This window comes from Canis lupus, chromosome 8, assembly GCF_011100685.1.
Source record: "Canis lupus familiaris isolate Mischka breed German Shepherd chromosome 8, alternate assembly UU_Cfam_GSD_1.0, whole genome shotgun sequence".
NCBI lineage: Eukaryota > Metazoa > Chordata > Mammalia > Carnivora > Canidae > Canis > Canis lupus.
The window spans coordinates 29,335,609-29,349,543 of record NC_049229.1 but is presented as its reverse complement, the minus strand read 5'-3'; the positions used below and the strand labels follow the sequence as shown (position 1 = coordinate 29,349,543).

Sequence of the window (13,935 nt, the reverse complement as noted above, 5' to 3'; positions counted from 1 at the left end):
GTCTCCTTAATTTTTGTAATTTAAAATGATGGAGGATATATTGTCAGTTGACTAAGTCAACAAGTTTTAATTAATGTAGCCTCTACTACATGTATGTCCCTGTTGAACACTGAGGAATTGGAAGATAAAATACCCCTGCCTTTGGGGCTTAATTATAAAATGTATCTTTGTTTGCAAAACTTTATCTTCCCGTTTGCTTTACTAGTTTATTTGTAAAGCTGTTGGAACCAGTTCAGCTATTAACTGAGAAAATGTTAACATAAAATTGTTCTTAGTTTATGTGCATTTATTCAGTTACATCAAGCTGTCTTAAAACAGGGTGTGGATTTCAAAGAGTGATAAACGTGGATATGTTTGTCACTGGATGCTTGACTAGAGCACTTCATTTTTTTGAATTGGACAAAAAAACTTATGTTACAGTTTTTAAGATTCTTTACTCTTAAATTCATCTAAAATATTTACTTCGGTTTATAATTCACATTAGGAAAATCTGTTTTTCTTTTTTCCATTTCCTTTTCCTTTTCATTTCGTTTCTGTCTTCTGTTGTTACCTTTCCTTTACCTTCTGAATTCCTGTCTTTCCTTTCCTATAGGCACCGATGTTCTTTACATTGGCCCTCTGAAAGGTGAGCCTTGCCACAATTAAAAACTTGATCTGTCTGCTTCAGCTATATTCTTAACATTTAGCTTCTAATTCCCTTGAACTGTTTTCCCCAGAATTTCTGCCAATGTAATTATATTCTTTTGACCTTGTTATTTATTATATGTTCTAATGTTGTACAAGTAGAATTAAAGTTAATTTTACATGTTTTCAAGACAGGTAAAATAATGTACTAAGCTCTTCCATAATGAAACTTGTTTCACAATTTGCGTTATATAGCATGTATTATTAAAAACTAAAATTCTGTACTTCATTCATACTTATTACCTATTTTTCATGTTATTTATTAGGAAGTATATATTCAAGCCCAGGACTTTACAGTAAAACAATGACCCCCACTTACGATGCTCATGATGGAAGCCCCTTGTCACCAACTTCTGCTTGGTTTGGTGACAGTGCTTTGTCAGAAGGCAACCCTGGTATACTTGCTGTCAGTCAGCCAATCACATCACCAGAAATTCTGGCGAAAATGTTCAAGCCTCAGGCTCTTCTTGACAAAGCAAAAATCAACCAAGGGTAAGTTTTAAAATACAGAAACATTGAGGGACGCCTGGGTGTGGTTCAATCGGTTAAGCTCTGACTCATTATTTCAGCTTGGGTCATGATCTTTTGGGTCATGGGATTGAGCCCCACATCAGGCTTGTATACACGCTGTCTCTCAAATAAATTTTTTAAAAATTAATGAATTAAAGACACACTGAAGAATTTCTTTCTCCAACTAGAGGTAGAAATATTTTATTAATCTTGTCTTGCATTCCACTGCTCTTGTTAATTTGTCCAGGTGGCTTGATTCCTCAAGATCTCTTATGGAACAAGATGTGAAGGAAAATGAGGCCTTGCTTCTCCGATTCAAGTATTACAGCTTTTTTGATTTGAATCCAAAGGTACCGAGGGTTTAGAGGGATCTCTTTTTTTTTTGGTTCATTTGGATGTTTGTTTTTTAGAATTGATGGGGTAAGTAATCATTTGTATATAGAACATCTGAATAATATTACAAACCCAAGCTTTAGACAAAGGCATCTGTATTTGAAATAAGTATTGTGTTCCTAGGTTGGGAACATAATTAAACTTTTTCTTTTTTGTTAAAATAATTGAATTTTTGGTTGATTTGTATTTTAAATGCACTAGCTTGGTACTATAGAATTGATAAAGTTAGTTTTAGGGATTTTTTTTTTTAAGTCTCTCTTTAAGCTGTGATTTTAGTAAAATAAGAGTTTCTGGAAAAAAAAGTGTTTCTGAAATAGTACCTTTTCAATGACTTTCAAATTTCTAATTATAAATCACAAGATGTTGCTTCAAAGAAAAACTAAGTCTACATTTCTTCCTACTTAGTTAGGCAAACATTGTTATATATTTTTACTATCAAATGACTGCATCATCTGTCCTACTGAAATACTTTGCTTTTCTGAGAAGAGTAAATTTGATAAGAAATCTTGGAGTATTTTTCCCTAGAAAACATATGGCATGGTGTTTTGGATCTTTTGCTTCCTTATTATCGTTCTTAGGTGAAAACCTCTCTTGGCTACTTCTCATCCTTTTCATGTCTAGATTATAGTATAGATTTTAATGTATATGCTTACCATTTTTTATTATGTGCTTAAGTAATTCTTTAACGGTAAAATGTATAATTTGGAACTACAAAAAACAGTCTTAGTCCCCTCAGGCCATATCATGTCTCATTTCAGTAAAACCAAAACTGTTTTGGGAACGTAAGTTATATTTGCTAGGGAAGAGGGATGCCATATGTTTTGTTACCACTCTAAAATAGTATTGCTAGTACATTACTATTAATTTTTATTAACATAACTAAATGGATAATTCAGTAACATATAAGTAAATCTTTACCACAAGTATATATATGTACTCTGTATTTCAGATTCTTAATATAATTACTAAGGACCTAGTACTTTGTCTAAGTATGCTTTTCCATAGTGAGCAGGGTGTTCCCTGAAGTAACTTACTCCCTGACTGTAACATTTTAGTGTGGCAGGTTGCAATAACAAGTGAAAATCAGTCACTTGTACCTTACTTTAAATGTCTCTCAAGTTAGATTCATTTTGTTAAGAGCTCTGTAATATCTAATTATTATTTCCCTGTAAAATAACATACAGAATCTTATTTCTAATACTGAGTAATAATATTTTGGCATATTTTTAATGTCATTTTTAATGGAAAATTAGATGTGGGAATATATAGATATACCTAACCCGATAGGTATCCTTGTTATTGAGCATTTGATACTGTATAAAAATCCCAGAAAAAAAGTATATTAAAACTTTTTGTTAAGCTTTGAAAGTGAATATTCACTTTTCAAACATTTTTATGTTAAGGGTGATGTAGTAAAAAGATTGTGTCTCTTTTGCTGCAGTATGATGCAATCAGAATCAATCAGCTTTATGAGCAGGCCAAATGGGCTATTCTCCTAGAAGAAATTGAATGCACAGAAGAAGAAATGATGATGTTTGCAGCCTTACAGGTAGTGGAGAGTATTGGTAAATGGGACTTTCAAGGGAAAGAGTAGGGGATTATTTTTAAATAAAGTAGCATTGTAATTCCAGTAGTATTTTGATAGTGTTTACTTTTTGCTGTGTGGAAACTGAATACACTTAAAGACAAATCCATGAATTTAATTTTTTTGTCATCTCATCTAAGAGTTTGGTGGTGGTGTACTGTTAGTGGTATACTTAACAGCTATTTTTCTGTATCCTATAGGAGAAATACATTGTCCTACCTCTAGATATATAGTAGCTTAACACTACCCCATTTTCCCTTAGAAATGGGATCTGTGTTGAAAATCACATTTCTAAAATGAAGCTTATTACTTGCATAATTTCCTAAGTAGCTGGGGATGATAATGTTTGTTAAATGGCTATAGCAAAAATAATACATTTTAAAGGTGATAAAATAGTGAAACTAAACATAAAAAAGTTTTTAGAATGATAATCCTTAAGAAGTAGGTAGCTAATATTTTCCTTATATTAAACCAGTGTTACCCCAAAAGTGGTTCTGAACTGCATATCAACTTTTTCAGAATTACAGTAGTGCTTATTTAAAAATTATCCAGGGCAGCCCGGGTGGCTCAGCGGTTTAGTGCCGCCTTCAGCCCAGGGCGTGATCCTGGAGACCCGGGTTAGAGTCCCACGTCGGGCTCCCTCTGCCTGTGTCTCTGCCTCTCTCTGTGTCTCTCATGAATAAATAAATAAAATCTTAAAAACAAAAAATTGTCCACTTCACTACTGCTGTCCTCTAATAAAATAACATAGGGTGGCATCCACAAATCCGCATTTAAGAGACACTGAGGGGATCCCTGGGTGGCGCAGCGGTTTGGCGCCTGCCTTTGGCCCAGGGCGCGATCCTGGAGACCTGGGATCGAATCCCACGTCAGGCTTCCGGTGCATGGAGCCTGCTTCTCCCTCTGCCTATGTCTCTGCCTCTCTCTCTCTCTCTCTCTCTCTGTATGACTATCATAAATAAAAAAAAGAGAGAGAGAGAGACGCACACTGAGCTGCATGCAGTTGACCACTAGATTAAGTCATTCTTACATTTTAGATTGAGTGAGGCTTTGGTGAATGCTCTCAGATTATGGTAGAATTCTGAATTCTGGTTTTGTGTAAAGTTCTAACAAAATTGGTGTTCTTTAAGTACAGGAGGCAGAGGTGACATTTAGTTATGAAAAGCTTTCACTGTGGGGGTGTCTGGGTGGCTCAGTCGGTTAAGCATCTGCCTTCTGCTTCATGTCATGATTGTAGGGTCCTGGGATGGGTCCCCCATGTGTGGGGCTCCCGGCTCAGTGGGGAGCCTGCTTCTCCTTCTCCCGCTGTCTCTCTGTCCCTCTTCTCCCTCTCCATCTGCCCCTACCTCCACTCATTCTTGCGCGCGCGCTCTCTCTTAGGTAATAAAAATCTTAAAAAAAAAAAGATCAGGGTGCCTGGGTGGCTCAGTTGGTTAAGTGGCTGCCTTTGGCTTATGATCCCAGAGTCCTGGGATTGAGCCCTACATTGGGCTCCCAGCTCTGCGGGGAGCCTGCTTTTTCCTCTGCCCAGTTTATATGTTCTTTCTCTTAAATAAAATAAAAATCTTTAAAAAAAGAAAAAAAGCTTTCCTTATGATTTTATTTTCTTCTCTTTAGAACACAAATAAAAATGCTCTTAATCTTCTAAATGCTTTTATGCATCCAGGAAGGTTTTCTGTTTAAGACTCCTAAAATTGTCCTTTGTGATGGAAGAGAAGCCCCTTTCTTCTGTTATATGATGAAGGAAAGGAATTGAAACAAAGCTTACACAAGGAAAATCTTTCATGATAGATGAGTTAGTTTAGATAGACTTGCTTAATCAACTAGTTAAGGGTCTTCTGTTGTGTTTCTAGATAATTCAGACTATCTGAAGAATTTCTTGAATTAAATTCTGGAGTAGGGTCGCCTGGGTGGCTCAGCGGTTTAGCACCTGCCTTCGGCCCAGGGCATGATCCCGGAGTACCGGGTTTGAGTCCCACGTTGGGCTCCCTGCGTAGAGCCTGCTTTACCCTCTGCCTGTGTTTCTGCCTCTCTCAATCTGTGTGTCTCATGAATAAATAAATAAGATCTTTAAAAAAAAAGTTCTGGTGTAATTTTACTCAGAGTACCTCACTTGGTTTATGGCTTTCTGCCTACATCTTTCTCACTTAGAATATGGGCTTATAATTTTCTAGTGAAGGTTTTGCCAATGACAGAATAATACATATAAAATATATGTCGGGGGGACACCTAGGTGGCTCAGTGGTTGAGCATCCGCCTTCAGCTGAGGACATGATGTGATCCCTGGTCCAGGGTTTGAGTTCCACATTGGGCTCCCTGTGAAGAGCCTGCTTCTCCCTCTGCCTGTGTCTCTGCCTCTCTCTGTGTCTCATGAATAAATAAATCTTAAAAAAAAATGTGTATATATGTATACACATACACTCATACATATGAGTTTCACATATATATGTGTGTGTGTGAAACATATATGACATGTGTGACATCTATATGTGTGTGTGTGTGAAACTCAGATTTTTTACATAGTATTTATCTTTTTATTATAAAAGTAATGCACTTAAAAAATACCAACAGATACGAATGTGCCTGGCACATAGGTGCTCAAAAAAATTTGGTGAGTGAGAATATAGCTGACCCTTGAACATGGGTTTGAACTGTATGGGTCCACTTACATGCAGGTTTTCTCAAGTAAATATAGTCCAGTAAATGAAGCAGGCTCCATGCAGGGAACCCAATGCAGAACCCGATCCTGGGACCCCAGGATCACACCCGGAGCCGAAGGCAGATGCCCAACCACTGGGCCACTCAGGTGTCCCCAGAATATGTGTTAATTGATTGCTTATATTATCAGTAAGGTTTCTAGTCAAGAGTAGACTATCAGTAAAGTTTTAGGAGAATCAACGCCCCTCCCCCCATGTTGTCCAAGAGTCAAAATGTACACACAGTTGTATTTTCACAGAAATGGGATTATTTTGTAGCTTTCCCTCACCCACTATACAGCAGATGTTCCATTTTAGTGCAGTAGAAAATGCCTCAGAAATCATGAATTTTAATCTGTGGAAACGGAATGTCCCAAAGCATAGGTCTCGGGGACCATTTTAGAATCTAGATTTAGAGTGGCTGCACCAGTTCACAGTGTAAGAGGGTTCCCTTTTCTCCGCATCCTCTCCAACATTTGTTGTTTCCTGCCTTGTTAATTTGCCCCATTCTCACTGGTGTGAGGTGGTATCTCATTGTGGTTTTGATTTGTATTTCCCTGATGGCAAGTGATGCAGAGCATTTTCTCATGTGCATGCTAACTCTGGGAAACGAACTAGGGGTGGTAGAAGGGGAGGAGGGCGGGGGGTGGGAGTGAATGGGTGACGGGCACTGGGGGTTATTCTGTATGTTAGTAAATTGAACACCAATAAAAAATAAATGGAAAAAAAAAAAGAATCTAGATTTAATGAGAGAACTCTGGACCAAAAACCCCCTGAATTCTTAGAAGCCTTCCCAGAGACTGTCCCAAAGGCTCTAGGAACCCATCCAGTACCAGAAGGGGGAAACTTTGAAAAAACGGCAAGGAAATGTCTAGTATTTTTATCTCCGACATACCGTACACTCTGAATTATTTTCTCCTTGGGGCTTCTGTTTCCTTGTGTTTCATGAATCTACATAGTATAAAGAAACAAGTAATTTAAGGTAAGGTGTGTAGGGCACCTGAGTGTGTCAGTCGGTTAAGCTTCTGCCTTCAGGTCATGATCCCTGGATCCTGGGATCAAACCCTGCCTTGGGCTCCCCGCTCAGCAGGGAGTCTGCTTCTCCCTCTCTGCCCCTGCTCATACTTCTCTCTCAAAAATAAATAAATAAAATCTTTAAAAAAATAAACTAAGAAGGTGTAAATAAAGAAATAGGTTAGTAACACTGTTTTGAAGCAGTTACGTTCAAGTCTGTATTATAACATTTAATAGATACCCCATGCACCTCTGAAAGCAAAGCTGGATTTTATGACCAGTCCCATTCATAGCCAGGGTTTCTTCAGGATAACTTTTTTTTTTTTTTAAGATTTTATTTATTTATTTGAGAGACAGCACGCATGCTTGAGCAAGCACAAGCAGGGGGAGAGGCGGAGGGAGAAGCAGATTCCCTGCTAAGCAGGGAGCCCAATGGCAGGGCTTGATCCCAGGAGCCCAGGATCATGACCTGAGGCAAAGGCAGACACTTAACTGAGAGTGCCACCCAGTTACTCCTCCTGGATAACTGCTAAGGACTTTTTGCATCACAGCCACCTGAGTCACTTAATAAAAATACAGATTCTGGACTGGACCCCCCAGATCTGCTGAATCAAAATCTCGGGGGGTGAATCTAAGAATCTATTTTTCACCATCTCTCTTAAGAATCTGTATTTTTCACCAACTCTCTTCATGATTCCTAATGTTACTCTGCCATTTGAGGCAACTGCCCAAGGGCCTCTACCTACTTCATTCTCCATGATTCGTGAACATGGAAATTTCTGTCACTGTAAGGATCTCATTTTAGCATAACCGAAGGTACAGCCAGAGACTATTAATTACCAATTCACTAAATCTTAAAATATAGAGGAAAACTGACAACTGGCCTCAAATTAGTTCACTGTTTCCTATGAATAAATTGTATTCAGTGAATGAATGCTTCAGAAATTTGGATTGCTACTAAATGCTTTGAAAGGTAACTGATTAAGTGATTTAAAAATTCTGCTTATCATTCCATCAAGATCTAACAGATCTGTAATAAGTGACTTACTTACCTAAGCATATTTAAAATCATGACTAGTTACTCAAAAGCAGAGATTTTTCTATCTACATAGAGGAGTATTACTACTCATTATGTATCTACCCAAATATATACTTATGTGTGTATATCCACATATAAATGTAATCAATCTTATTTATTTTGTTCATTTGAGAGAGAGAGTGCATAGCAGGAGGAGAGGCAGAGTTTGGAAAGGGAGAAGCAAACTCCCCACTGAGCCACCCAAGTTGAACTACCCAAAACCCCTAATCTTATCATTCCTTTTTTAAAAAAAAGATTTTTGGCATTTATTCATAAGGACATAGAGAGAGGCAGAGACATAGGCAGGAGAAGCAGGCTCCATGGAGGGAGCCTGATGTGGGACTCGATCTCAGGACTCCAGGATCATGACCTGAGCCGAAGGCAGATGTTTAACTGCTGAGCCACCCAGGCGTCCTAATCTTACCATTCTTCTGTAACTGAGAATATAAACACCTTCCTCTGATTTTATTTTCAGTATTGAATTGAGTTGAGGAGTGGGGTTGGGGAGAGTAGAGCTTTAGATTTCAGCCTAATACTGATAACTAATTTTCCTCCGCTGGGTAACAGTAGTAATATAAGGTAATCAATGTTATCCATCTTTACACAAGACCTTATTCCTATTCTGTTAATTCATTCAGTGTTCATTGGGTTCAGGACCTGTTTTAGACACAGGGAATACTGCAGTGAGGGAAAAAAACACATAAAAAAATCTCTGCTCAGGGGCAGCCCTGGTGGCTCAGCAGTTTAGCGTAGCCTTTGGCCCAGGGCGTGATCTTGGAGACCCAGGATTGAGTCCTGCATCAGGCTCCCGGCATGGAGCCTGCTTCTCCTTCCACCTGTGTCTCTGCCCCCCACCCCCCACTTGGTTTCTTGGATTTACATGTCCAAACACCTTTTGGATAAGTATTAGGATATTTCGGACACTGATTTCAGGTGCTATTTATTTCCTTATCATTCCAGTTCTTGGACACTTCTCTTTTCAAGTTAAGTGATGAAAAGCGTTGAATATAGATGCAGGCAGTAATCTCATTTTAAAATGTTACTAAATTTAGAATAGTCACTTAAATAAATATCATTTCTGTTTTCAGTATCACATCAATAAGCTGTCAATCATGACATCAGAGAATCATTTGAACAACAGTGACAAAGAAGTGGACGAAGTTGATGCTGCCCTTTCAGACCTGGAGATCACTTTGGAAGGGGGAAAAACATCAACAATTTTGGTAGGGTGAATCTTTTTCCTGCTAGTATAGTTTGAATTGATGCTTATCTTTTTGTGGATATAGGTTCTTATAAGTATTGGGTGGATATAGAGAAATATTTCAAGCTTTACAGAATACAGGTGTTGGCTTTTCAGAAACTTTATGGAAAATTATAAAATTAATATTGTTCTAGTCTGCAGTGCTTCTAGTACAGCAAAGATAAATCTTGTGATATCTGCCCATTCTGTCATAAGCAGTGGGAAGACATTTTTGCAGAGTGAAAGGTAGTCTCAAGTCATGGTAAAATCCATTAGTGAGCTGCACATTTGTAGTGAGCTACAAAAGGAAGAGAAAAATATATCTTGGGAAAATTTTTAAATACTAAGTTTGGTTTTAAAACTTAGAAATTAGGAGATCCCTGGGTGGCTCAGCAGTTTAGCGCCTGCCTCTGGCCCGGGGCACAAGCCTGGAGTCCTGGGATCGAGTCCACGTCGGGCTCCTGGCATGGAGCCTGCTTCTCCCTCCTCCTGTGTCTCTGCCTCTCTCTCTCTCTTTCTCTCTATGTCTATCATTCATAAATAAATAAATAAATAAATAAATAAATAAATCTTTAAAAAAATAAAAATAAAACTTAGAAATTAGTTATTACAGAAGAAACACTTAGGGCTGTTATGATTTTGCATAATTTCATATGCAGATACAAACAGTTCTAGCTGAATTAGAATCAATAATATGTTCTTAAAGGTTATATGAACTGCTATTTTGATCAAAATTTTTATTAGCTTTTTATGTCATTTGAAAATGACCGTACGTATAACCATATAATGATTCTACCTTTAAAACCTTCATTAAAAAAAACCTTCATAATCTGTATTTTATGTAATTTTGTTTATTGAATAAGCTCATACTTGATAATCAGATACTATATATTAGAGCTTCAAATTTCAAGAAAAATCAGGAAAAAATGATTTCTTTCCTTAGGGTGACATCACTTCTATTCCTGAACTTGCTGACTATATTAAAGTTTTTAAGTAAGTACAAAAAGGGGAGGGATTCCAAATATTAATGAATGATAAATATTAATTTTATAGTAATGTTCACATTGTTGAAATTTACTGTAAGATTAGCAATGCATCTCTACAAGCATTTATCAGTTAGAGAAACACTAAATTGAGAGAAAATAACTATCTTTACCAAATTAAAACTGTAGTACTCATGAACTTGTTTTTTTCTAATAAACATTTTTCTTAAAAGGGAAAAACAAAGACAGTATAGCCTAGATTGCATTGTGTAGATTCTGAGACATACAGTGGCATTTCAGTACAAAGCATCCCCTCTGGGTGAAAGCAGGACATAATGAACCATTATTGCCAGTGGTTATTTCCTTGTTCAAAGCCCCGGATTCTATTGCATTTTATTCATTTGATCATGGAACATTTTATGAGTGTATCTTATCTAGACTTTTATCAATCTAGGCACAGTCCACAGAATCAAGAGAGTTGGGCATTAAAGCAGAGAGGGTAAAGAGGACAGGATGTGATATGGAATATAAGATGTAAAGCCATTATGGAATAAACCCTTTACTGTAGCTAAACATAGAATAGCTCACCATAGAGAACAGTTTCTGAGATCAGGGCATGATTTCAGATGCTGCTCCCTACCCCATTCTCCCGTTACACATCCTTCCTTATCCATACTCCATCGTGACTATTCTGTTTTCTTTGTGTTTGGCTTTGGTGTGGCAAGTTGAAACACCAGATACACCCTGAGAGAGACAAGTATTTTCCTCACTTTAGTTATGCTAGGTACACCTGCCTGTCCAGAGAGGCCCCAGAGGCAGCCCTGCACACACCCAAGAACCTACTGGTGGATTACAGGACCTAGGAGCCTTCCCATTGGTGACATTTACTTCACCTTTTCTTGTCCTTTCCATGTGACCTGCTAGTGATAGAGATGCCAACACTAACAGAAATACTCGAATTCTGGTCCTTCTGTCTTTCTCCCCTGCCCATTCATTCTTTGTGAGGTATTCCTGAGTAGATTGTTCGAGAAGGCGCAAATCCATTAACAGCAACATTGAATATAACATGCTGGCCCAAGGGAACGGAGCTCAGCATGTGTAAAACTTGGCCTTAGACTTTCGCTGTTGTGAAACTTGGCTGCTAATCCTATTGATAAAGTTATTTCAAAAGTTATTTTTCTGTTAATTCTATTTGACATGTAGGCCAAAAAAGCTAACTCTAAAAGGTTACAAGCAATATTGGTGCACCTTTAAAGATACATCTATTTCTTGCTATAAGAGCAAAGAAGAATCCAGTGGCACACCAGCTCATCAGATGAACCTGAGAGGTAAGGAAAGCCTTGGAATGAGCAGTGTTGATGGAGTAATTTCTGTTGGCTGATCATTGATAAACTTCACTGTGGTGGGCCAGGGTAGTTTTTTAGCAGATTCATTGCTTCTTTAGGTTCTATTTTAGGTCTAGATTCTTCTTTTCTTCTTCTTCTTCTTTTTATAAGTAGTTTTTGTCACAATTTTGGGTATTCAATTTCACATGAATATTTTGTTGTAAACTCTTTGTGCAGTCCTCATTTGAAGTGATTCCACTTTTCTTGTCAGGTAAATTTATGGTACCTCTTTTCTCATCTTCAGCATTTCAGCATTCAGGTTTTCTTCATTCTCATCCATGTTGTAGTCCTCTGTTTTTGCTGACTTCTCCCTTCCTCATCAGCATTGTACTCCTCTTTCTTTACTGATGACAAGCTTGTCCCCTTCAGGTTCCCTAGCCTCATTTTTGGCTCAACAGTGGGGTAGCAGGCATCTATGGGGTTTGGCCAAGTTTTTCCCCTACCCCATAACTCTTCCCTGCACATTTTTGTTCAACACTCAGCTCTCAGTCTCGCCTCTGGGAAAGCCCCAGGATACTGCTCTGAGGCTCCTCCTAGCTGACAACCGGAATCTCATTGGTTTCCTCTTGTCTCTTCAAATCTAGTGCTATCACTAGGATCTGGTATTTGAGGCACATGTTATTGGACATGTTTCTACTCCATTTTAGCAGGCTTGCTTCCTGTGGTCTGGACTAACACCAGGCTGGGAGCTCAGAGCTACTGGCTTTGGTCGTCGTCCCTCCCCCCGCCCCCCCCCAACTTTATTTGCTATTTGGGTGACTTCTTTAGTTCTTCATACTGCTTCTTCACCTCCCTTACCTGATTGATGTAGTGGTTCAGGTAGAAGGCGAATTTCCTACCCAGGTTGGACTGGTTCTTCTGCCGCTGGAGAACATCTTGCTGCCTCCTGCCATGATTTTTCTGCAGGGTCTTGCAGATCGTTGATGAGCCCTTCACTTGTGGACATATTCACTAAAAAGTACCTGGCTACCTGGCTTACTTGACATAAGAACTGCACTCACCACACCTTTGGCACGAGTGTGTCCGGGGGAGGATGCAGTAGTTTGGCATCTCACTGTTCCACACTCTTTACAGCAAAGGCCAGAAAACTAAAATACATTTTCTGGACTCATTTCCAGTGAGATTTTGATTCCAATCAGATACATTCATGTGAAACTTGAATTTCCAATTATGTTAAGGGGCTGGAGAGACAGAATTGAGAAAGGAGCAAGGTGCTTCTGGGCTGTGGAGCTGCAGGGGCAGCCTCCTGTTTCCAGCCTCTCTAGGGTAGCAAAGATTGCACTTCTTTAGCAGGCCAGTTTTGAGGGCTGTATTCAGGGAGTTAATTCCTATCGGCCCGGCCCATTTCTCCTTTGGGCTACATTTTGCATGTACATTTATGATTATATGTTAAAGCAGTAAGTCTTTCTAACTAAAAATATCCATATTTGGACAAAAGTACCCAAGAAGGGGGCCCCTGATTCATTCACAAAAACGTTTCCCAAAATAGTTTCATTTAATTGCTTAAAATACAGAGGTGCTTTCCTTGATCTATAGTCTTAATTTTCCATTCTGCATAGTACATTAGGATATTTTTAGTATATTTCAACAAAAATAATTCAAATCTCTACCCTGTGTTCTGCCCAGTAGTCCTCTGAACTGTTGTTTTAAAAAATGGGAAGTCTCTGTCCTGGGTAGAAGACTGCTATGCCCATGTGTTAGAATTCTGTAATTTTCCTCAAAGTTTTAATTAGGCTCCTGCCTTTCTCTCATAAGACCCATGGGTTTGACTTTTGGGTCTCCATCATTATTTGTTACTCTTAGACTCTATTGCAGCTCTGTTGTTGCTTCACTCCTAAGCTGCCCAGGACCATTCCAGATGATCTCCTCTCTGTCTGTAGACTAGATCTGTGTTCTGGCCCCTGTCGTCTTTGTCCCTGTTACATCCTTAACCTTCTCCCTGTGTGAAGTCAAGTCCTGGTATGGAGAATGGCTTACACATGCTGCCTCTACCAGGTTCTCCCAAAAGAGCACTTTTCCAGCACATCACACTAATGAAGATAACACCAGTCTTAAAATCAAATGGCCTAGATTCTGCTCTGCTATTAAACAAGCCCTATGATTTTAGAAAAATAGCTTCTTTGGACCTCAGTATCTTTTTCTAAGAAATAAGTGTGTTGGACTAGATGCTCTCCAAGGCCTTTGGACATCTAAAATATAAAGTTATAAAAAATTTAGTTTAGTAAATACTGATTGAATTCCTGTACTGAAAACTGTCCTAGATACTAGAGACGTGAGCAAGAACAGATGACAGTACCTCCCTCTAGGAGTTTAGAGCATGTAGGGAAGATAAACAGTTACAATTTGGACAACAGTACTTTAAAAAGT

General features: G+C 38.5%; 1 protein-coding gene and 1 long non-coding RNA gene across 8 annotated transcripts in view; one reads left to right on the top strand and one right to left on the bottom strand.

Moving 5' to 3' along the window:
- LOC106559102 overlaps positions 1-13,935 on the bottom strand; it is a 155,165-nt gene that overhangs the window by 52,814 nt on the left and 88,416 nt on the right. The window lies entirely within an intron of this gene.
- FERMT2 (fermitin family member 2) overlaps positions 1-13,935 on the top strand; it is an 80,017-nt gene that overhangs the window by 55,609 nt on the left and 10,473 nt on the right. For 4 of the 7 annotated variants that reach the window (XM_038544738.1, XM_038544739.1, XM_038544736.1 and 1 more), the window contains 7 exons: positions 593-625; positions 951-1,176; positions 1,442-1,544; positions 3,029-3,136; positions 9,049-9,183; positions 10,144-10,193; positions 11,387-11,511. In XM_038544738.1, coding sequence (XP_038400666.1) covers positions 593-625; positions 951-1,176; positions 1,442-1,544; positions 3,029-3,136; positions 9,049-9,183; positions 10,144-10,193; positions 11,387-11,511 — 780 coding nt within the window. The remainder of the gene's footprint in view (positions 1-592; positions 626-950; positions 1,177-1,441; positions 1,545-3,028; positions 3,137-9,048; positions 9,184-10,143; positions 10,194-11,386; positions 11,512-13,935) is intronic. The other 3 variants (XM_038544740.1, XM_038544737.1, XM_038544734.1) reach the window with 1 other exon arrangement.